Source organism: Pygocentrus nattereri, chromosome 12 (genome assembly GCF_015220715.1).
Source record: "Pygocentrus nattereri isolate fPygNat1 chromosome 12, fPygNat1.pri, whole genome shotgun sequence".
NCBI classification, from domain to species: domain Eukaryota; kingdom Metazoa; phylum Chordata; class Actinopteri; order Characiformes; family Serrasalmidae; genus Pygocentrus; species Pygocentrus nattereri.
This window is the reverse complement of record NC_051222.1, coordinates 4,038,898-4,064,608: the sequence shown is the minus strand read 5'-3', so window position 1 is coordinate 4,064,608 and position 25,711 is coordinate 4,038,898. Positions and strand designations below refer to the sequence as shown.

General features: G+C 41.6%; 1 protein-coding gene across 1 annotated transcript in view; it reads left to right on the top strand.

Moving 5' to 3' along the window:
• The window catches only part of LOC108416016, an 89,469-nt gene extending 69,057 nt beyond the window's left edge, over positions 1–20,412 (top strand). The window contains exons 15-16 of the mRNA XM_037543597.1: positions 2,388–2,434; positions 19,779–20,412. Of these exons, the coding sequence (XP_037399494.1) occupies positions 2,388–2,434; positions 19,779–20,299 (568 nt within the window). The 3' untranslated portion in view covers positions 20,300–20,412. The remainder of the gene's footprint in view (positions 1–2,387; positions 2,435–19,778) is intronic.
• Positions 20,413–25,711: the final 5,299 nt, after the last annotated feature.

The following is a 25,711-nucleotide window of genomic DNA, read 5'->3' as shown; positions in this document are numbered from 1 at the left end:
ATATTGTTAATTGCTGGGGAAAAAAAACTGAAATAAATACATGGAAACCTGGATATTCACCTTTCTTCCACTGAACATGTGAGGTGTTCATAAGGCGTCTGGAAATGTGTGAACTTCTTGATTGATTGCTGCTTTCTGGAACTCCTCTTTTAGGCTTTACATTCATCTCTAGGATTTTCCGTTCTACAGCTTACTGGGCTATGTGTGCAGTGCTGTTAGTGTCTTCTTTTTTGGTGGGGAACCCCAAGGATCTGCAGTTTATTCAAAAACGTTTGCAAGTACTACAGTGCTACGCTTGTTTGTTAAATCATGGATGGAAACCAAAGGGATAAACGCAGAACAGAAATTGGAGTCATTTTTCTCTGTGTTATCAAATATTTCCTGCAGTTAAGAAGCTTTCACAGAAAAACCAGTGTCACCAGTGAAGAAGAGGAAGACTGGATATGCTCAGCCATATGACTGGAAAATGACTCTGAGTGGAAAACATAGAGGAAAAAACAAAGTCTTGGTTTCTCTCACAAACAAACCACTATCCTCAGAGCTTTGACAGTGAGCTTGTACATCATAAAGACTATAATTTAATAAAGCTCATATAAAGATTATATTTCATAGGACAGTACAAATACAGTGCCATGCAAAATTTCTGACACTGTAAATACCTAAGCATGTAAAAGATGGCCCCGAGTTCCAAAAGGCATAAAGTTAAAGACAACACAAGATGAGTTGTGGAGAATAGGAAACACCATCAATTATCAAACAATTTTAAATATTTCAAAATAGAAGTTCCAAAATGATCAATTGAAATGGATATAAATACATTGCTCAAAAAAATAAAGGGAACACTCAAATAACACATCCTAGATCTGAATGAATGAAATATTCTCGTTGAATACTTTGTTCTGTACAAATTTGAATGTGCTGACAACAAAATCTCACAAAAATCATCAATGGAAATCAAATTTATTAACCAGTGGAGGCCTGGATTTGGAGTCACACACAAAATTAAAGTGGAAAAACACACGACAGGCTGATCCAACTTTGATGTAATGTCCTTAAAACAAGTCAAAATGAGGCTCAGTGTTGTGTGTGGCCTCCACGTGCCTGTATGACCTCCCTACAATGCCTGGGCATGCTCCTGATGGACAGTCTGTGGTGCAACGTGGCGTTGGTGGATGGAGCGAGACATGATGTCCCAGATGTACTCAATCGGATTCAGGTCTGGGGAACGGGCGGGCCAGTCCATAACTTCAATGCCTTCATCTTGCAGGAACTGCTGACACACTCCAGCCACATGAGGTCTAGCATTGTCCTGCATTAGGAGGAACCCAGGGCCAACCGCACCAGCATATGGTCTCACACGGGGCCTGAGGATCTCATCTCGGTACCTAATGGCAGTCAGGCTACCTCTGGCGAGCACATGGAGGGCTGTGCGGCCCTCCAAAGAAATGTCACCCCACACCATTACTGACCCACTGCCAGACCGGTCATGCTGAAGGATGTTGCAGGCAGCAGGTCGCTCTCCACGGCGTCTCCAGACTCTGTCACGTCTGTCACATGTGCTCAGTGTGAACCTGCTTTCATCTGTGAAGATCACAGGGCGCCAGTGGCGAATTTGCAAATCCTGGTGTTCTCTGGCAAATGCCAAGCATCCTGCACGGTGTTGGGCTGTGAGCACAACCCCCATCTGTGGACGTCGGGCCCTCATACCATCCTCATGGAGTCGGTTTCTAACCGTTTGCGCAGACACATGCACATTTGTGGCCTGCTGGAGGTCATTCTGCAGGGCTCTGGCAGTGCTCCTCCTGTTCCTCCCTGCACAAAGGCGGAGGTAGCGGTCCTTCTGCTGGGTTGTTGCCCTCCTATGGCCTCCTGCACATCTCCTGGTGTACTGGCCTGTCTCCTGGTAGCGCCTCCAGCCTCTGGACACTACGCTGACAGACACAGCAAACCTTCTTGCCACAGCTCACATTGATGTGCCATCCTGGATGAGCTGCACTACCTGAGCCTCTTGTGTGGGTTGTAGAGTCCGTCTCATGCTACCACGAGTGTGAAAGCACCACCAACATTCAAAAGTGACCAAAACATCAGCCAGAAAGCATAAAGCTACTGAGAAGTGGTCTGTGGTCCCACCTGCAGAACCACTCCTTTACTGAGTGTGTCTTGCTAATTGCCAGTAATTTCCACCTGTTGTCTGTTCCATTTGCACAACAGCTGTGAAATTGATTGTCAGTGTTGCTTCCTAAGTGGACAGTTTGATTTCACAGAAGTTTGATTTACTTGGAGTTATATTGTGTTGTTTAAGTGTTCCCTTTATTTTTTTGAACAGTGTGTGTATATATAGGCACAGCCATAATAGTGTGTATGTGTTTGTGTGTGTGTGTGTTTAGAGTGGAACATGGAGGTGAAAACAGAATCAAACCAGGACTGAAGAAATGTAAGTACACATACACACACACACACACACACACACACACACACACACACACTTGTTTCTGTGAAAATCGTGACATAATCCTACAACACTGGAACTCCTTTCTGAGAGATCTAGAGATGAAAACAGGTCTGTGTTACAGAAAGTTCATATATTAAGTTCATCAGTTCATATTTTATTTTCTACCGTCTTTAAGACGTCTGAACTTTCACAGTCCAGTCAGGACATTTTCCAGTTTAAATATCAGGAGATAAAAACACACGATGCTCCTGTTCAGACCACACGGTAAGGACATGATAAACTGACCACACACACCGTTCTGACCGTTAAATCAAGGACAGGAACAGAAAAACTCCAGGACTTAAATAATAATCAGGTGTATGAATGATGCGCCGTGACGCTGCGTAACAAGGCGTTATAGAGAGTGAATAAGGAATTTATCAGGTCTCTGAAAGTTTCACTGTAATCAGTGACTTCCTCTGATGTTAAGATATTCTTAATCAGATTCATTTTAAATTAATTACCTTTCTTTATAAAGACACTCATGATCCCTTAGATCAAAGGATCAGCTCTGCCCCCTTTTTCCAAATTCTGCTCACAGCCTAACAGGAAATCACACACTGGAAGACTTTAAACAGACTTTAAACAGGGTTTAAACAGATTAAACTGACTAAACAGGCTTTAAACAGACTAAACTGACTAAACAGGCTTTAAACAGGCTTTAAACAGACTAAACAGACTAAACAGGCTTTAAACAGGCTTTAAACAGGCTTTAAACAGACTAAACGGGCTTTAAACAGGCTTTAAACAGACTAAACAGACTAAACAGGCTTTAAACAGACTAAACAGACTAAACAGGCTTTAAACACACTAAACAGGCTTTAAAAAGGCTTTAAAAAGACTTTAAACAGACTTTAAACAGGCTTTAAACAGGTTATAAACAGGTTTTAAACAGGCTTTTAAAGTGGCTTTTAAACGGTCTTTAATCAGGCTTTAAACAGGCTTTAAACAGACTAAACAGGCTTTAAACAGGCTTTAAAGAGACTTTAAATAGACTTTAAACAGGCTTTAAACAGGCTTTAAACTGGCTTTTAAACAGGCTTTAAACAGATTATAAACAGGCTTTAAAAGACTAAAGTCTGACAGCCTCTCACAACTCAAGACAATCACAGAGCTTTCAGTCACTGACTATGATGATGTAAAGACTGGGGATCTTGCAGGGTCACTATTTGTAAAACTGCAACTAGAGCTTTGAGAGTATTTCCCATCATGCACCTGGTGGAAGTTTACTAGCAGAGAAACCATTTTTTCTTCTACACTCTGTAGTGGTACAAATGGAAAGATACATTGACTGGGCATGTAAAGATCTGAGGCTCAGAGCAGTTCAGTGTAGAGCTGTATATTCTGGCAGATCATCACCCAGATTTTTATTCATTTACCTGTAAAACACGCCGTTACTTTTTTATTCAACATAAAAACTTAAACATCAACACAACATGCAGTGATTCAGCATCGTTGAGTGGGTGTTATGATCTAAACCATAAAAAACTAATAAACAAAATAAGAAGCTGCTGTGAGAGAAAAAAACATTGATGCTTCTTCAGTAATGTCACGATTAGCCCCTCCCAGTCCTGTCCATGTGCTCGTGTTTTGGTTTTGTAACTCCGCCCCTGATTGTTTTCACCTGTCCCTCGTTGTTACGTGTATTTAAGCCCTGTGTTTGCCCCTTGCGTTTGCCAGTCATTGTATCGTTGTTTCATTGTACCTGGTCTTTGTTTGTGTGGATTCTAGTCTTTGTTATTTCATACCCTAACTCTGTACGCATCGGCTTTATGAACCTGGACTGTTCTGACTACGACCCTGGATTTGCCCCTAATAAATCTCGCTTATCTCAGCGTGTGCGTCCGCCTCCTCGCTCCCCGTTACAAGTAAAGCTGTTCTTAGAGTCGTCTGCACATTTCCTTACATCACTGTTCGCTCAGTGAACTTGAAAAAGTAAAAGAGCCAGGTGAGAAAGAGACTGAATTAAGACGGCTCCTGACCACCTCACACTAAACGATCGAGATGACGTGAGCGCGACGCGACTCTAGCAGGACTGTCATGATTTTATTCAGACACTGGAAATTTGTCTGAGCCAGTGAAATGGCTTGAAAAGTGGTTTGTTGTGAGGCCGGCATGAATATTTTAAAATGTGAAACATCAGTGAGGAGTTGGCTGGTATGTTTAGCCAGTAGTTTACACCATAAAATCATTATGTTACACATGGAACAACATAATAAACGGTGAACAGTGAAACAGGACCACCATAGATTGATCAGTCATTATAGATGATTATTCATAGATTAATCACCATAATCGATCATTCTCAGCACAGCCGTGACACTGAAGTGGTTGTGTGTTGCTGAATGTGTGTAAAGGCTGGACGATACAATGATAGAATGATAGAGCGATAAATTACATCACGATGTGGTTTTCAATCAGTGCTTCCAGTAAATTGAACAAGTGCATGTATTAGGAATCTGTATTCTGACTAATTTGATATGGGAGTAACAGTTAATAACACACTGTTAACCACAGAGAAGGAAATCACAATAATAATAAAATCAAAATAATAAACAGACATCAACTGAAATTAATGTAGGACTGTATGATTACTCATTAGGTGACAGCGCTGGACTGTATGATTACTCATTAGGTGACAGCGCTGGAATGTATAATTACTTATTAGGTGACAGCGCTGGACTGTATGCTTATTTATTAGGTGACAGGGCTGGACTGTATGATTATTAGGTGACAGCACTGGACTGTATGATTACTTATTAGGTGACAGCGCTGGACTGTATGATTCCTTATTAGGTGACAGCGCTGGACTGTATGCTTATTTATTAGGTGACAGGGCTGGACTGTATGATTACTCATTAGGTGACAGCGCTGGGCTGTATGATTACTCATTAGGTGACAGCGCTGGACTGTATGCTTATTTATTAGGTGACAGGGCTGGACTGTATGATTACTCATTAGGTGACAGCGCTGGACTGTATGCTTATTTATTAGGTGACAGGGCTGGACTGTATGATTATTAGGTGACAGCGCTGAACTGTATGATTACTCATTAGGTGACAGCGCTGGACTGTATGCTTATTTATTAGGTGACAGGGCTGGACTGTATGATTATTAGGTGACAGCGCTGAACTGTATGATTACTCATTAGGTGACAGCGCTGGACTGTATGCTTATTTATTAGGTGACAGTGCTGGACTGTATGATTCCTTATTAGGTGACAGCGCTGGACTGTATGCTTACTTATTAGGTGACAGTCCTGGTGTTATTTTTTAAAAACCTATGTGGCACAAAATATTACAGTGCATAAAAGAATAGACTTGTATTTTTGTTATTTATAAACAGTCAAAAAATCTGAAAGTTTTTGTGTTGCTAGAGTAACAGAGGCTGCCCCTTCAGATTAACTAATGAATTATCACCACAACTGATGAGGACTCATCATCTTCTATAAAGGTATTTTCTCCTCAGGGCACGATGTGAAAACAGTCAGCTTTTAAGAGAAAAATCATTGTTTCTGGAACGATCAGCTAGAGTAGTTAACCTAGTGAACAACACATGTTAATGTGCTTTGCTGTCATGGAGGTTTTCTAAAAGACCCTGTGTACAAAATGACGAGTCCTCATCCTCATATAATGCTGCGCTGCCGAACTCCAGTGTTGGTTCATCTAATGTTTCACAGGCTTTTTGTCTTTTAAATTGTTTAAACTTATATTTTCTATATTTTACACCACATGTACACAAACTGACCACTTCATTCAGCCCTTCTCCTCATATCTACACTCACTGTCCATTTTATCAGCTCATCTTACCATATAGGTGCACTCTGTAGATTATGATAAGACTAATTACAGACTTCTAGAATTAGCCAGTTCTTAGGAGCAGGTATAATTTGGATGGTGGGTCAGTGACACTGACAGGGTGGTGGTGTATTATTGTTGTGTTGGTGCGAGTGGTTCAAAACAGCCGTGCTGCTGGAGTTTTTAAACACTGTGTCCACTCACTGTCCACTCTATTAGACACTCATTCCCTGTCGGTTCACCTTGTAGATGTAAAGTCAGAGACGACAGCTCATCTGCTGCTGCACAGTTTGTGTTGGTCATCCTCTAGTCTTTCATCAGTGGTCACAGGACGCTGCCCACAGGAATCTGTTGGCTGGATATTTTTGGTTGGTGGACTATTCTCAGTCCAGCAGTGACACTGAGGTGTTAAAACACTCCAGCAGTACTGCTGTGTCTGATCCACTCGCACCAGCACAACACTAACACCCCCCCACCACTTCAGTTTTACTGCAGTGTTGAGAAGGATCCACCACTAAAGTAGTACCTGCTCTGTGAGGGTCCATGGGGTCCTGACCACTGAAGAACAGGGTAACAAAGTATCAGAGAAGCAGATGGACTACAGTCTGTAACTGTAGAGCTACAGAGTGGAGCTGATAAAATGGACAGAGGGTAGAAACAAGTAAGTGGGCTTACTGAAGTGGCTGGTGTGTGAATGTCTACAGTGATTATTTTGTAAAGCCAGTTTATTTTTGAAGGTTTATGTGCTCCTTTGGCATTGAACACGTATTTTCAGAAGAGGGAAGAACACAGGGTGACATACAAGAGTGGAGGGAGGTGCACACAGGTGGATTATATCCTTAGCAGGAGATGCCACCTAAAGGAGATTGGAGATTGTAAAGTGGTACCAGGGGAAAATGTAGCAAGGCAGCATAGGGTGGCTGTCTGTAGAATGAGATTAGAAACAAAGAAGAGGAAGAGAGTAAAGACAGAACCAAAGATTAGATGGTGGAAGCTGAAGGAGGAGGATGGTTGCGGGCAGTTCAGGGAAAAATTGCAACAGGCCCTTGGGGGCAGTGAGGAGCTACCTGAGGACTGGGAAAATACAAATGGTTTCAAGGTGAAGGTGGGGTTACATCAGGGATCAGCTTTGAGCCCCTTCTTATTTGCAATGGTGAAGGAAAGGTTGACAGATGAGGTCAGGCAGGAGGCTCCATGGACCATGATGTTTGCAGATGACATTGTAATCTGTGGTGAGAGTAGAGAGCAGGTGGAAGAGAATCTGGAGAGGTGGAGGTTTGCACTGGAGAGGAGAGGAATGAAGGTCAGTAGAGACAAGACGGAATACATGTGTGTGAATGAGAGGGAGGCAGGTGGAAAGGTGAAGATGCAAGGAGTAGAGGTCGTAAAGGTGGATGACTTCAAATATCTTGGGTCAACCATCCAGAGCAATGGACAATGTAGAAAGAGGTGAAGAAGAGGGTGCAGGCAGGATGGAGTGGGTGGAGACGGGTGTCAGGGCTGATGTGTGACAGAAGGACAGCAGCAAGAGTGAAAGGGAAGGTTTACAAGACAGTAGTGCGTCCTGCTATGATGTATGGTTTGGAGACTGTGGCTCTGTCTAAAAGACAGGAGGCTGAGCTGGAGGTGGCGGAGATGAAGATGCTGAGATTTTCGTTGGGAGTGACAAGGATGGACAAGATTAGAAATGAGCAGATCAGAGGGACAGTGAAGGTGGAGCAGTTTGGAGATAAAGCCAGAGAGGCTAGGTTGAGATGGTTTGGACATGTGTTGAGGAGGAATAGTGGATATATTGGGCAAAGAATGTTGGCGATGGAGCTGCCGGGTAGAAGGAGAAGAGGTAGACCTCAGAGAAGGTTTATGGATGTAGTGAAGGTGGACATGGAGATGGTTGGTGTGAAAGTAGAGGAGGCAATGGATAGGGCAAGATGGAGGCAGATGATTTGCTGTGGCGACCCCTAAAGGGAGCAGCCGAAAGAAGAAGAAGAATGTGCTCCTTTGGCTTCTAAAGTTTCTCTTCTACTACTTAAATGCTATATATGTTTCTAAAACAACACGACATTCAGATGTTTAATCCAAGACCTTTATGCTCCATTTCTGTAGCTCCTGTAAGAGTTAGTGCTAATGTTATGAAGCTACAGCTGTAAAGAAAATCTTAAAATACTCTATAAATTCTAGAAACTGTTGTGTGGCTAAACATTTCCATTTAACTTAATCATATCATATAAACATATCACTTCATTTGTAACACTGAAGATGACGTTCAGGACTTAAAGCTCAAAAACGCCTCTGACAGTAATTTGAGGATAAAAACCTTTATTTTACAAACCTGAGTCGCACGTCATCTCCTCACCTGGTTGACTGTCCCAAACACAGGTGTGGTGAATCATCTGCATATATTCATTCCTTTGTTTGGTCATCACTGACCAGTCCTCCTAAAGACCCATCCTGCTTTGCAGCATCAATTCTAGACCCCATTAAAGTAAACAGAAAGAGAAAGAAGCCAGAATAAGAGTTTCTCATGGTCAGTCTGGTGGTCTGTGTGTACAGTGTGTTCAGCTCCAGGTGAAAACAGCCAAAGCCCACCGTTCCTCCTGGTTGGATGAGTGACTAGAGAGAAGACCTCCTTGCTACTGATTGGTCAGCTGTGATAACATATGGTGTTCTTAAACGTGCAGACTGATAATGTGGAGCTTATTGTTCAGACTAGAGGAGAAGTTTTCAGTCCCAGTGCTTCACAGACGTAATGAAATGTGAGCTTGAGGGAGTTTAAGAGACTGAACGCTCCTTTATACAGCAGAGTAACATCTACACAACTTAGGAGCCGAGACAGGTTTGGTGTCTGAACTTTGCTTTTAGTTTTAGTATTAGAGCTACAAAGCTAATGTAGCTAAAGTTAAATTAGCTTTGTAGCTCCAGTGCTAAAGCTAAAGAAGCAAACTTCAGACACCAAACAGGTTTTGGCTCGTGAGGCTTGTGAGGGGGAAACTGGATGAATGTGATTTTTCAGTGAACTGTTTCTTTAGTTTCTCAACATTTTAAAGTAAAACAGAGTAAAACACTTTACGGCTGTAAAAACAGGACGATCAGTTCTGACAGTCTCACAGTCCCAACTGTGTTTGTATATGTAGTCACAGCATTTAGCAGCTTGTCTGTTTTCATCACCCAACTGAGACCAGGACCACATTGCTGCGCTGAGTCAGACTGTATTCTGACTGTCTAACAGCTTCAATGATGTTTTTACTGGAGCCCCTGTCAGTGAAGACCCTCCATGTCGTTTAACATCATATAGATTCTAACTCCAGTCATCCAGTCCTAATTGAACTGTGAATAGTGTCTGATGAATATGGAAAACATGCCACTGTTCACTGCCATAACACTATTTAACCCCATTTGGATACAGACACCTTTCTGAAAACTGAGGAATTCTGTCTCCAGTTCCTCTGTTTAGTCTGGATGTTGTGATGTGCTGCAGGGCATCACTGATCGGGGTGAATCTCCGCTGCATCATCAAACTGCATGAACATGTTGTTGGTTATTGACCTGCTTAGTCAGCAACAGTCAAATGAATAATTTCAGTGTTCCACACTTCAGCATGTGTCTATTAAGGTAACGTTAGGCAGAATAACAGGTAACTGGGACATTATTTTCCGAAACTCCAACAGTGTTTTTATTTAAATGTAAATATGGAGCCCTTCATTAGCTGGATCAGGTGCTCTGGGGAGCTGGATTAAGAGACACAGCCTTCTACAAATGAAGCTCTGCACGGTCGTGTTTACAGCATCACTCCTTCCTGCCGTGCTGCTTGTCTGGTTGCTGCTGTTACCGTTAGCCAGCTGCACCAGACTCAACAGCAGCAATGTATTTATTCCCTTTATACCTAAACACGGAGACAAACAACAGATCATCATTTACACTAGAGAAACACAAAGAACACGAGAACAATCAGCTGATGGTGGCTTCTTGTCCAGATGTTCTGATCCACCTTAAATGATGCACATTTACACAGGCATCAGAATGTAACTGTGGTGTCATTTAAGGTGGAACGGAAAATTTGAAGGAGAAGCTGGCGAAGAAGAACCCAACTTCAGCTTCAAGTTTGCTCTATTACACGTTCACAGACTGCCCCAGAATCTAAACTACAGCCATATATTATTGAGCCAACTACTATTTGTAGATTAATCATTTTGTAAAGAGTCCAAAAAGTAAAGTAAGCTAGCTAGCATTGTCTTTAAGGGTATTAGCATTTATGCTAACCTCTACAGATGTTTATTACTCATATTTTGACTTTGGCCCAATCAGAAATATACAGTTACACTTATATGTGGCGGCCCGTTATGGTGTACCAGACTACACCACCCCTGGTTTATACCGTTAGACCCATAAATATTTGGACAGTGACACAATCTTCATGATTTGGGCTCTGCATGCCACCACATTGGATTTAAAATGAAACAAGAAGCAACTGAAGTTTAGAGTTTTAGGTTTAATTCAAGGGGTTGCACAAAAATATCCTATGAAATGTTTAGGAATTGCAGCCATTTTTCTGCAAAGCCCCTGAAATGAGGCTCAAAAGTAATTGGACAAATTAACTTTACCATAAATAAAATGTTCATTTTTAATACTTTGTTGAGAATTCTTTGCAGGCAATGACTGCCTGAAGTCTGAAACCAGTGGACATCACCAAATGCTGGGTGTCCTTTGTGATGCTTTGCCAGGCCTTTACTGCAGCTGTCTTCAGTTGTTGCTTGTTTGTGGGTCTTTCTGCTTTAAGTTTTGTCTTAAGCAAGTGAAATACATGGTCTAACGGGTTGAGATCTGGTGATTGACTCAGCCATTGCAGAATATTCCACTTCTTCGCTTTAAAAAACTTCTGGGTTGCTTTCACAGTAAGTTTTGGCTCATTGTCCATCTGTACTGTGAAGCGACGTCTAATCAACCTTGCTGCATGTGGTTAAGTCTGAACAGAAAGTTTATCCCTGTACACATCAGAATTCATCCAGCTGCTTCTGTCTTCTGACACATCATCAGTAAACACTGGTGACCCAGTGCCATTGGAAGCCGTGCATGTCCATGCCATCACACTGCCTCCACCATGTTTTACAGACGATGTGGTGTGCTTTGGATCATGAGCCGTTCAAGCCTTCTCCATACTTTCTTCTTCCCATCATTCTGGTACAGGTTGATCTTAGTTTCATCTGTCCAAAGAATGCTGTTCCAGAAGTTCCAGGTTTCTTTAGACGTTTTTTGGTAAAGTCTAATCTGGCCTTTCTATTTTTGAGGCTGATTAATGGTTTGCACCTTGTGGTGAACCCTCTGTATTTGCTCTCATGAAGTCTTTTTGTGAAATGTTTTTCTTCACCATGGAAAGGATTCTGCGATCATCCAACACTGTTGTCTTCCATGGACGTCCAGGCCTTTTTGAATTCACAAGTTCACCAGTATCAAACTGTTGATTTGGCCACTCCTAACATTTCTGCTATCTCTCTGATGGATTTGCTCTTTTTTTTAGCCTAATGAAGCTCTTCTTCACTTCCATTGAGATCTCCTTTGACTGCATGTTGTGGGTTCACAGCAACAGCTTCCAAATGCAAATGCCTGGAATCAACTCCAGACCTTTTACTTTCCTAAGTGAGGATGGATTAATGAAGTAACAGCCCATGCAGCCCACAAAATAGCTTTTGAGATAATTGTCCAATTACCTTTGGACCCTGAAAAAGAGGCAGCTACATATTAAAGAGCTGTAATTCCTAAACCCTTCCTCCAGTTAGGATGTGAATACCCTCAAATTAAAACTGAGTGTCTGCACTTTAGGCTTATGTTGATTATCCAACTGTATCTTGAATATGTTTTGGTAAACGGCTAAAATACCAAAACTTGTCACTGTGCAAATATTTCTGGGCTTAACTGTACTTAGAGTAAAGGGGGACGATGACGGAAGATCATTTTCTCAATGACGCGTGAAAAAAAACATTCCAGCAACACCTGCTAATCACTCCAAGCTCACTGCACTGCAAACTTCTACCATTCAAGTGAACACTGCAGTCCATCCCCAAACATTCCTCCCAAACTCCCTGGACTAGACTTAACCCCACGCAGACTGGACTATAACTAAAGGAAAGATAATAGTAGTAAAAACTAGAAATGTGCCTTTCCTGAAGGAAACGCAGGATAGTTGCGCAGCGGATACTATGGAAGTCGATACAAGGAACGAGGGATGAAATAAATACATATGGAAGAGTGCGGATGGCTGTTAGTTAAAGTCATGCATGGAACAGTTTATAGCGTTGCAACCAAAGTATTTCAAACTACAACAGGTGACCTGTTTTTTTGATGCCTGATTACTGGAGCTTGGATCAGACTTTTGGCTGTACATGCAAATTAATCATTACAATAAATTTAGGATTATGTGTTTGTGGAGTGATTTAATTCTTAATCCCACTACTTTTGGAAAAAACATTACATGTACGCAACTATAATAATAATATAAATCGGATAACAGTGTAGTTGTGCATTGCTTTAGTAATATAATAACTAAATAATAACTATAATAACTAAAACAATGCACCCACTCTGGCCAGTGGCTCAGAAGACACTAAATACCTGTCTGCACACACAGCATGACCACAGGCTAGAGGGCAGCTTAGACAGTAAAATACTTTCTTTAAAAGTTAGAGCAGCGTCTCAATTAAAACTCATAAAAACTGAATAATTAAAGTGCTAAGAGAACAGCAGCTGGCCCAGGGTGTACGCTGTAGTCTGTCTGGGGTACTAAGGTCAGCGCTGTAAACTGGACGCTGCAGTTGGTGCTGACTTTGCTGATTCTCCAGGCTACTTGGATCAACGTAGTCGAGACTGAACCTGCAGTTCCAACAACACGGAACGCCGGCACCAAGACACCCATCGACTTAGCCTAGCAGCAATGAACCAAAACCTGCCACCAGGACCCCAAGGTGTTTGTATATATGCCTGCTCCCATCCTAATTACTGACGTAGCCCACATAGAAAAACACAAACAGAAGGTGCTCCACTACACAGGCTCCATATGCATTAACATCCAGTGCATTAACAGGTAGTTTATCAGGGGAGAAAACTGGGATAATAAAACAGGAATTGTGGAAAAATACATCAGATTCCACAAATAAATAAATAAATAAATAAAAGGCTTTAGTGCACAGATCATTATACACAGTGCAGATTCTGCATTAATTAATGAAGCCTCATTAAGAGCTCATGTTAAATTTAATAACGATAAAGGAGGCTATTATCATGTGTGTGAACTCCAAATCGGCTGTGTCCCAATACGAATAGGCCCCCTGAGTGAATCCGTCAGCAGCTGATCTACAGTTCAGCTGGTTTCTATGGAGCATCAACATGGATCATTTCAGCTGACCGACACTGCACTGGACGTTTAGCTCCAACACGATTCACTTTAATTAGGATGTTTTAAAGGCGTCATTAAAATGGAAACGACTACAAATAAACAGATTTTAGCCGGTATAGATCATCTTGGTACACGATGGATGGACCGAGATATTTGATTGATTATTGATTATTTCATTTATTTTTATCTGTCAGCGCTGCTGACATTAATCAATGCAGTGGTGCAACATCTGCATTTTACATTATTTGAAATCTCCAGTTACTCTTTTGTCTCAAAGTGCTGTGAAAAAGTATTTGCCCCTCACTCGATTTCTTCTGTTTTTGTTCATTTGTCTCATTTAAATGTTTCAGATAATCCAACTAGTTTTAATAAAGATAAAGACACACAAGTAAACACAAAATGCAGCTGCCATGTTCAAATGGGAGCTCCTCAGCCTGCAGGTTGGGGTTTAGATCATCCTGTCAGTCAATATTTATCCCATCTTTCTCCTGTTAGTGCTGAAAACCTACTCAGATGAGGGCTGGTGGGACATTTACACATATATCTTTATGATGTTGACTCCTGTGGGAAAGAGGCTCTTTGCCACACCCCCCACCAAACTGTCATCATAATGGCTTTGGGGCGTATTTAAGGAATACTGCACATAATCTCACAAGCCAGTCTTGACACAATTCTGCATTACTGTCAACACCAGGTTCCTCCTCAGAATCTCTACAGTCACACAAATCTGTTAATGTAACGTTAAAACATGTTTCTTTCAATGTGCTCGAAGCCTTGAGCCAGTTAAGCGCGGCAACAGGCTACTGGTCAATTTACTGCTTTATCATCATCATCGTCAGTCACCCTGGACACACAGTAAAATCCACCTTCTGCATCACCAGAACTCCAGTTTTCAGTTGTTTGATATGATTAGAGAGTTGATTTCTATAGAGACAGTGAGACCATCACCATACAGAAAGACTGAGCTCCATCAATATATATTAAGAATCCTTCCATAATCTCACTGCAGCTCCCTGAATAGACCTTATAAACAAAGAACACTTCAGGGACACACAGAGCAGCGTAAGCGCAATAGACACATATTACTGGATATCCTACTGTAAGTGTTAATCCTCTGGTAGAGTCTAAAACTGGTTTAAAGGTAGTTCTTAGGTACTGATGAGCATGTTAGACCTTTCCCAGTCTCTCATTAAGCCCTCACACAACAAACACTGCTCTAAATAAAGTCGTGAGTTTGTCCTACTAACATTTTAATGTAAATCACTCATAATAAAGTAAGAGTGAATAATAAATAATGAGAAAGTAACAGTGAATAATAAATAATGATAAAGTAACAGAGAATAATAAATAATGATAAAGTAACAGTGAATAATAAATAATGATAAAGTAACAGAGAATAATAAATAATGATAAAGTAACAGTGAATAATAAATAATGATAAAGTAACAGAGAATAATAAATAATGATAAAGTAACAGAGAATAATAAATAATGATAAAGTAACAGTGAATAATAAATAATGATAAAGTAACAGAGAATAATAAATAATGATAAAGTAACAGAGAATAATAAATAATGATAAAGTAACAGTGAATAATAAATAATGATAAAGTAACAGAGAATAATAAATAATGATAAAGTAACAGAGAATAATAAATAATGATAAAGTAACAGTGAATAATAAATAATGATAAAGTAACAGTGAATAATCAGACTGCGCCGTCGGCCGCCAGCAGAGGGCAACAACAGCGAGGCGCCACAAGCACAGAGAACTCCGATTCCCACAAGCCCTCAGGCTGATTAGGCCCAACCTGGCACACCTGTGGACTCCTCTACTTAAGGCCATGGCAAACAGCCGCCCTTTGTCCCACCTTTGTAGAGGGGTGACCAGAATGGTACTTAGCCCAGGTGAGTGTTTAAACAAAAAGAAAAAATAAGAAAAGAACACAAAAAGAAAGTGGGCTGGAAAAACACTCACTGTCCACTTTATCAGCTCCACTGACCACATAGTTTCTCTCTGTAGTTCTACAGTTACAGACTGCAGTCCATCTGTTCCTCTGATACTTTGTTACCCTGAGTGCAGAAACTAGGAGGTGGACTGAATGAAGTGGCTGCCCAGTGTCCAGCTAAATGAGAGAGTAATATCATTCATACTGAAAACCTTTCCACTGTAATGAAACTCAGACATGACCACTTTCAGGGCATCAGGACACTTTTGTGTCTCCTTTCAGGTTCATGTTTAGTTCTTAGTTTCCTCTGTGATCCAGAAGAAAACCTCCCTTATCAGAATGGACTCTGAATACGCCACAGCCTACGAGAGAAAACAGAGAACATGCTGACCACATCAGACCACATTAACCTCAAACACATCAATAAACACAGCCAGTTAAATATGAATATTAAACAACCATTGCACCCCCCAAATTGTCTTTGCCCCCCCCAAGCACAATGCAAGCAACGGCTATTTTTAAAATGATCTCTGAACCAATCACAAAAATGCATTTTGCTTTACAGCGTGAAGATATTTCCTTGCTTATTCCTGATTGGCTCTTTGAGTCATATAAAAATGGGCAGACTGCCCCAAACAGTTCAGTTGGGCAGTGTATGTTCTGTTAGTGTGAGCGAGAGGCAGGTATACTGGTAAACACTCTTCTGAGTTTAAACTGACTTCGTCATGGTAATATTTGCTTAACTGTGGTTTTTCGTTGCTTTAATGTTACTTACCTCTTACACAGGTGTTGCTTAAAGTATTTTATTAGCCGTTAGCGGTTAGGCTAACTTGGTTCTCCTAACACAGGCTTAAGTTTATTGATGTCTTTCTGTGCATTTTTCATTTAATAAATATAAACTGTAGAAACACTTACAATGCATCGTTTTTTGATCTAAAAACAATCAACTGACCGTGTGAGTGTCACACCCGAGGGCTCCTCCACACCATGTCAAACACCACCAGCGTTAGCTGACTGTGCTCTTTCCCCCGCGCGAGCCGTCGCGGCTCATGGTTTAAACGCTTCCTCGCCATCACAGCCAGTATTAAATGCTTTTCAGAGCGAACTTTTGGCCACACAGCACGGGCTTTTAATCCGAGCTGGTATCGGTCCAGGCCATGGCTTGAGTGTTCTGTAAGAACTGATGCATGCTTTTGCTTTCCGTGTCGTATATTTGAGGGTAAAATGAGAGAGATTTAGCATTCACAAAGCACGGCTATACAAACTGGAAAGCGGCACTTGACAATGATAAAGGCTTTCAGAAGCACGCATCCAGTCAGAGTCATGTACGAGCTTGGCTTTGTGGGCAGAAAAGAAACAGAGAGAGTCAAGCGGTGACACCATCACTGGTCTATTGGGTCCAACCCAGACAGAGAAAAACCACTACTATGTTCGAAGCATAGCGGATGTGGTTCGGTTTTTGGCTGTAAATGAACTGCCTTTTCGTGGTACCCAGGAGTCGACTCAGGACTCGAGTCAAAATGACGACATATCAGCTGGACTTTTCATCAAGCTTTTTGAATATACTTTAACCAAAGACCCTAAATTGGCAGATATAGCAAAACATATTCCTCAGAATGCAAAATATACATCGAAAGATGAGCAAAATGAGATCATTGACACGCTAGCAAAGATGGTTTTGATTGAGATTAAACACAAATATGACACTGCAGACACAGCAGGCTTTTGTATAAAGAGTGATGGAACCCGAGACAGGTGTAATGTAGAGAACCTTTCCCTAATGATCAGGTTCATCTGGAATTCTGTTCCAGAAGAGTATCTTATTGGCTTACTTGACTTAGATCAGCTAGATGCTGAATACATAACTGATCAAATACTAAAGCATCTCTCTGATGGAGGTTACTGTTCTGATCACATCATAAGTCAGTGCTATGATGGAGCAGCTGTAATGAGTGGGTTGAAAGGTGGAGTGCAGACACTGCTTCAAAGAAAACTTGGTAGAGAAATTCCCTACATTCACTGTTATAATCACCAGCTACATCTCACAGTGGTCCATGCAATGCAAGCAGATTCACGTGCTAAATCCTTTTTTGCACTTTCTAGCACACTTCATTCATTTTTCCAGCGACATTATGTGGTTCGGCGTTATGACACCCCCCCCCTCTCAAAAAGCTTCTAGAGATCCGGTGGACCAGTCATTTTGATGTGACAAAGTGCTTAGTGCAGAATGAAGATGTCATTTTTAAAGTTCTGTCTGATGTGTCTGAAGATTCTGATGCACCTGTTGATTTATGCACAGAGGCATCAGGGCTCTTAGTGCAGATGAGAACATAATTTCTTTGAAATTGGAAAGTTCCTTTTAAAAGTTCTTGCCATTTTGAAGCCGCCAATTCAATCTTGCAAGCCAATTCTGTAGACCTGTGTAAGGCTGGGGAGGTCATCTGTGCATCTCTGAGTGCTTTAAAAGATCTACGTACTGATGAATCCCTGAATGATCTGGCTATGTCAGAGAGTCCACCTTCAAAGCGGAAAAGGACTATGAACACACAGTTGACTGACAGCGTGGTGCTTTCCAGTGTAGGGCACAGACCTGGTGACTCATGTCATACACCAAATCAATCTTTGAGGAGGTCGCTTCTGGAAATTTTAGACAGAGCCATTGATGAAATGAAGAACAGATTTTGTAGAAGAAATCTGGATTTGATGACAGCTGTTAATGGTCTCCTCCCTCACGATGGCTCTTTTCTTGATCTGGCCATATTAGAGCCCCTACAGCAACTTTAGGCTCAGCTAAAGGTTTTAGATAACTGTATCCACAGTGTGCATATAGAGATTTCATTTTTTGTATATAGTTTGTTTGGTTACGTTATTTTTAACTTGGCATTATTTTTACATGACCTTCTCGTTGCAAGGCAGGAGTGTTACAGCCACAATATATAGGTTTATAGTTGTGTTCAATGAAAATATGATTACTGTTGTTCATTTGCACTTATAGTCTTTACATAATTTGTTATACTGTGCATAAATACTGCATTGTACCAGTACGTTTCATAACATCAATAAAAACTTCAGTACTTTACCAGATTTTTTACCATTAAAGTGCAGTAGATAAGAAAATTTTCCTTATTTTATGTACTTTCATATTTTTTTCTTTTTCAAAATAGAAATGTGACGAATACCCCACCCCTTTTTTTACAGAATTTGTATTCTTTTGTTTTCTTTATATTTTAATTTCCCAATAATCTAAATATTCTCACTCATTCCTATTTCCACGTTTGAGTATTCTCAGTCTGTGTGTAGGTACATTTGTCAGCTTTGACTTAAATTTGTATTAAAGCCTTTCAAGAAATAGAGTTGTTCTATTAGTAATGGCAATTTAATTAAGGGGGCGTATTAAAATGAAATACAATTAGATCATCTTTTTTCTCCTTTTACATAATCATGTATTTTTTAATCATTGGGGTTTAAGTTTTTATTTCTTTACCTCATACATCACTTTAAGCCAGTATCAATAGCTTGGCTGTCATCATTCATGCACAAATCAAGCCTTGAATATATTTCTGGCTTCAAAAACATGACAATCAACATGCCCCCTCATTAGGTTTTACTGCCCCCCCAAGCAAAGCAGTCCAGAACCGGGGCTGTGAGAGGTCCTTACAAAACTACACAAACCAACACCCGCGCTCTTACACACACACACACACACACACACACACACACACACACACACTCCAACAGACGCACGCTCTCTCTCTCGCGCGCGCGCACGCGATCACACACACATTCTCTCGCGCGCGCACGCGAACACACACTTTCCCTCGCGAACACACACACACACATTCTCTCGCGCACGCGAACACACACTCACACACACTCACACAGACGCACACTCTCTCTCTCTCGCGCGCGCACGCGATCACACACTCTCCCTCGCGAACACACACACACTCTCTCTCGCGCGCACGCGAACACACACACATTCTCATTTTCTCGCGCGCGCGAACACACACTCACTCTCATTCTCTCGCGCGCGCGAACACACACTCACTCTCATTCTCTCGCGCGCGCGAACACACACTCACACTCACTCTCTCTCTCTCTCTCTCTCTCTCTCTCTCTCTCTCTCTCTCTCTCTCTAATGTCTCTTCCTGTGTGCAGATTCCTGTGACTTCACTCTGGATCCAAACACAGCGTACAGATTTCTCTCTCTGACTGACGGGAACAGGAAGGTGGAGTGTGTGAGATCTCACTCGTATCCTGATCATCCAGAGAGATTTGATTACTGGGAGCAGGTTCTGTGTAGAGAGAGTCTGACTGGACGCTGTTACTGGGAGGCTGAGAGGAGCGGGAAGGTTCGTATAGCAGTAACATATAAATCAATCAGGAGGAAAGGAGACAGTGAGGACTGTCGGTTTGGACTGAATGAAAAGTCCTGGATTCTGAGATGCTCTGATAACAGATACTCTGTCCGTCACAATAAGAACATCACTGAACTCTCTGCTCAGCCGTCCAGTAAGAGAGTAGGAGTGTATGTGGACTGTCCGGCCGGCTCTCTGTCCTTCTACAGCGTCTCTGATGATCAAACACTGACGCACCTTCACACGTTCAGCACCACATTCACTGAACCGCTCTGCGCTGGGTTTTATATTTATTATCGCTCCTCAGTGTGTTTAAAATAAAATCTCCTCCTGAGTGAAACACAAACCATAAAAATATCAGGTTTGTGTGGTTTTATGTGTAAAACAGTGTAAAGATTCAGTTTTACATCATTTTTATCTTCATTCTTCATGTGGCTTATTATTATTATTATTATTATTATTATTATTATTATTATTATTATTATTATTATTATTATTGGTGGTGGTGGTGGTAGTTTAATATTGCCGCTTCCTAATGTTCTGGGATTGTATTCATGGTCTCTGCCTTTGGTTCCCCCCTCCCCCTCCAGGTCACTGCTGTGCTCTGAGGTGTGTGTGTGTGTGTGTGTGTGTGTGTGTGTGTGTGTCTGGCCTCCGTTCAACCGTCCTTGCCTGAGCCTCGCGCGCTCCAGCATTCAGGTAAACGTGCAGGTGTGTCTGGAGCGTCGGGAGCTTCATGGCGCTGCTTGTGTCTTCAGCGTGTTGTTTGGTTTGTTCCTCACCTGCTGGGGCCGACGGCGCTTGGCCAATCAGGAGGCTTCTCTGCGGCGCGTCATTCATTCCGTGAGTAAGTCGCGTCTGCTGAAGCTCTTGGCTTTGATCCAGCAGCGCTGCAGCTCCTGTTTGTTTATGGTCATCAGTGGGGCCAGTGAATGTGGTGCCGGCCGACGCGCCCGCTGTATAATCGCTATAAGCGGCCTGTATCCGGGGATAAGCCGCCGTTTCGCCTCACGGAGCCTTGAAACTCCCGGCGCCCGCGTTTAAAGCGCCGCTGATCGTTTAGCGGTCATTAGGCCGTCGGGCACTCGCATTATTGAGCGGCGGCTGGTGTTTTAATGTTTGTTCTTTTGGCTGTTCTGTGTGATTAATGTGTTTGGGGGGACTGGGGCGCCCCCTAGTGACCGTTTTAAGAACTAACTGAACGTCAGAGCAGCTGTATGTTGGCCTATCACAGCCTAAGCTGCAGCTATCCTGTTAATCTGCTGTGGGTTGCCATCGCCTTGTGTTATCCTCTTTTTCTGGGGGATTTGGCTGCTGAGAAATACTAGTGCGCTTGTTTTGTGCACTTGGTGCATTCAGTGTAACAGCTTTGTGTAGTTCAAGCCATTTTTTGGCGGGGCCTAAGATTAAGCCCAGTAACTCTCTAGCCGAGCGGCACTGCAGCCGTTGTCTCCTGTTCTTTTCTTTTGGGTGTTGAGTTGGGTTGATTGTACTGTAGGTGCTGAGAGCTCCAGGGGGCGTGGCTTATTTTGTGTTCACTTTACTTTTGGGAGTTTGTGTATTTTGGTTTGCTTCTCTTTGCACGGGTGACTTGTGTTGAGATGTTTGGTGTTGCTGAAGGTGGTCTGCCTCCCCTGGTGAGTCTCTGCCCTACAGGCTTTTTTGTTTGTATTGTATTTTATTGAATCAGCTGGCAGCCAAAAGATTTTAATGTTAATTATATTATTTTTAATAATTGTAGTATTAATAAACTTCCTAGTTTGATCAATCTAGAATTACTTTGTTGTTGCTGTTAATATTAAATGCTTATTTTTGTAGTTGTGGTGTGTGTGTGTGTGTGTGTGTGTGTGTGTGTGTGTGTGTGTGTGTGTGTATCTATCTATCTATCTATCTATCTATCTATCTATCTATCTATCTATCTATCAAGTTTGATTTAAATTTGATTTTGATTAAATAAACTTTTGTTTGGGAAATCTTAGTCTTACTGTGTCCTTCACTCAAAATTCCCTGGGTGCAATTCCCAGAGTGGCGTAGTTGGCTACACTAGTCTTATTTCATTATTTAATCTTATACAACTTATAGTTCCCCGTTACATTTATAATGAAACCGTCTGTATTCGTTTCTGTGCCTTTAAGACTGATATATGTAAATGAGCTGTGTTCTGATTGGCTGTGCTGTGCCTCATTTATAAAGCAGTTCAGTCTGTGTTTCTCTGGTTTGGAGATTCAGATGGAGACGATGTTCAGAACCAGTGGAAGATCTACAATAAAGAACTGATTAAACTCCCAGAATTATGATCATTTAATAAAATAAAGTGCTGATAAAGTCGCGTCTGATTTATTTACAGCTGCACAGACGAAACCGACTGAGCTGAAAGTGAAACTACACACCTTTCAGGGTAAACACAGGCTAGCAGGTTAGCATGGAGCTAACACGTAACTTCAAACCTAGCAGGTTAGCATAGAGCTTACAAACCATTTCACAGCTAGCAGGTTAGCATGGAGCTAACACGTAACTTCAAACCTAGCAGGTTAGCATAGAGCTAACATGCTACTTCACAGCTAGCAGGTTAGCATAGAGCTAACACGCTATTTCACAGCTAGCAGGTTAGCGTGGAGCTAATGCACTATGACTAGTGAGTTGTTTCACAGCTGGCGGGTTAATATATACACCACCCTCCACAATTATTGGCACCCCTCTTTAAGATGTATTAAAAGCCTTAAAATAAATGCAGTTTTTATTTCAGAAACATCATCTCTCACTGAAAAATGTAGCCTTTAATAGGCATGTGACGATACACTCAGCTCACGAGACGAGACGAGACACGATATTGGGTTCACGAGAACGAGACGAGATTTTAAGAAAACTAAAATGACAAATTATATGACTGGACAACAGACTTTTATTTGACTGAGTTGCACATGCATTTTGAAATGTTTTATTATAACTCTTAACATGCATGATGTAAGCATGAACTTTTAATAAACTTCTTCCTCTACAAATTGAAATTAAAATAAAATTTTATAAAAGTTAAAATAAATAAAATAAATATTTCTCCTTTTTTCAAGTGCAAACAATATTATGTGCAAAACAAAAAGTTCTTCTCTGTCAATACAGAGTGCAAATAGTGCAAACAGAGCCTGACCAAGTATGTCACTGACAATTTGCTGCAACTACACAGCCATGTTCTTTTTTAAGAATATCAGCATGTCCACATTCTCTGGCAGCAGTTGGGATCTTTGCGCATTGACTGTCTCCTGCTGTTGAAAAGATGCGCTCACTTGGAACAGAGGTAGCAGGGACAGAAAGGCACGATGGTGGTGCTGTAAATGTCTCTGCATCGTGCTCGTATTAGCCGCGGTGTACGGCATTGTTTTCATACAATGTTTGCATATGGTCCGTGTCTTATCAGTCACTCTCTTGCCATTTATCATTTCCGCCGGGTACCCAAAATGCTGCCAAACAAACGATTCGAAAGTGGCGGGGGCATCTTCAATAGTAATACCTGTATTTTCCGACGTCATTCTGGCTGCTTGCTGGATCACAAATCCCGCGAGACAGATTTTTAACGCGACGAGAAATATCGCTGAGATACATCGCGCGAGATCTCGTCACACCCCTAGCCTTTAACTTTGTTTTTTTTAAGTTCACATGACTTCTCATAAAATCACCTGCTCCACAGTTGTTGCCTGCCCCAAACAGTTCCTAGAAAATATGTCTGGACTTCGCTAAGCAGTACTGGGACTTCAACTGGGACCGTGTGCTTTGGTCAGATGACACCAAGATGGAGCTTTTTGGCAACAAACACTCTAAGTGGGTTTGGCGTAACACAAAAGATGAGTATGTGGAAAAGCACCTCACACCCACTGTGAAGTACGGGGGAGGATCAGTGATGCTGTGGGCCTGTTACTCTTCCAAAGGCCTCAGGAACCTTGTTAGGGTGCATGGCGTCATGAACTCTTTGAAATACCAGGACATTTTAAATCAAAATCTGGTGGCCTCTGTCTGAAAGCTGAAGTTGGGTCATCACTGGGTCTTTCAGCAAGATGATGACCCTAAACATGTGGCCAAATCTACACAAACATGGTTCACCATACACAAAATCAAGCTCCTCCCATGGCCATCTCAGTCCCCAGACCTCAACCCAACTGAAAACCTGTGGGGTGAGCTGAAGAGGAGAGTGCACAGGAGAGGACCCAGGACTCTGGACGATTTGGAAAGATTGTGCAAAGAGGAATGGTGGAAGATCCGTCTCTCTGTATTCTCCATCTTGTGAAGTGTGATAGAAGGTTAAGCGCTGTCTTGTTGGCAAAAGGGGGTTGTACAAAGTTTTAACATCAGGGGTGCCAATAATTGTGGCACAGATGATTTCATGTAAAAGAATTATTTCTTAATGTGGGATTTTTTTTCCCACTGATTAAATGCACTTGAATTAAAGTTTTTTAATTAAGGGTTTTTCTTTTTTGCATTCTTGTCCTATATTATTAAAAAAAATTATTAGAAACCTAAGAATATCTTAACGAGGGGTGCCAATAATTATGGAGAGTGCTGTATGAATATGTATGAGTATGAATATGAGTATGTGTCGCACAACATGCAAAATCAAAATGAAGAACATTTTCATAACATTTTCATAACCATGCTCAGGGTAAGAATCTAATTTTCTGTACAGGTTTCTGTTAACTGAAAAGTTAAATATCCATAACTGATGTTTTTCTGAGAAGTTAAGAGTGCGTGGAGTTCCCAACCTGCAGAGGAAACACAGAGAAGCTGATCCCTCTCCAGACTCTGAAGCATGTTGTAGTACTTTGAGGTAACGCAGGTCTTGACATCACACCAGAGACGTTCAATGCTAGGAACATGTAAAATAGTTTTAATCAGAATTGAGTCAATGCCGACACATCCGAGGAATTTAGTTCCGTCCATTGGTGAATGAAGTGGACAATATGATGAACAAAGAGTATTAGCATGTGGAAAGAAACCGCCCTGGTATCTGGTAGTTCTGAGGGGTAGAGGTCATCTAGGCCCAGTATATAGTCACTGTATCTACAGGGCCATGAAAAGTATTTGCCCCTTCAGTTTCTATTTTTCATATTTGTCACACGTCAGTGTTTCAGATCTTCATACTACTTTTGATATTAGACACTGGAAAACTAAGTAAACACAAAATGCTGGTTTTAAATGATTTTATTGAAGGAAGAATGCAGGAGTGGTCGGCCTACCAAAGTTTCTCCAAGAGCACATTGATGACTCCTCCAGAAGGTCACAAAAGAACCCAGCCAAACATCTAAAGAGCTGCAGGCCTCTCTTACCTCAGTTAAGGTCAATGAACATGATTCCACAATAAGAGGGACGGGGTGAAAATGACATTGTTGGGACAGTTGCAAGGCACAAACCACTGCTGACCAAAAAGAACACAAAGACTGTCTCACATTTGACAAAAAACATCTAGGTGACTTTTGGGACAATATTCTGTGGACTAATGAGTCAAAGGTGGCGCTTTATGTGAGACATGGGTCCCATTATATCTGGCGTAAAGCTAACACTGCATTCCACCACAAGAACTTCATACCAACAGTCAATGTGGTGGTAGTGTGATGGTCTGGAGCTGCTTTGCTTCTGCCAGACCTGGATAGCTTGTCATAACTGATGGAATCATGAATTCTGCTCTATATCAGAAAATCCTGAAGGAGAATGTCCGTCTGTCAGTTTGTGACTTAAAGCTCAAGCGCA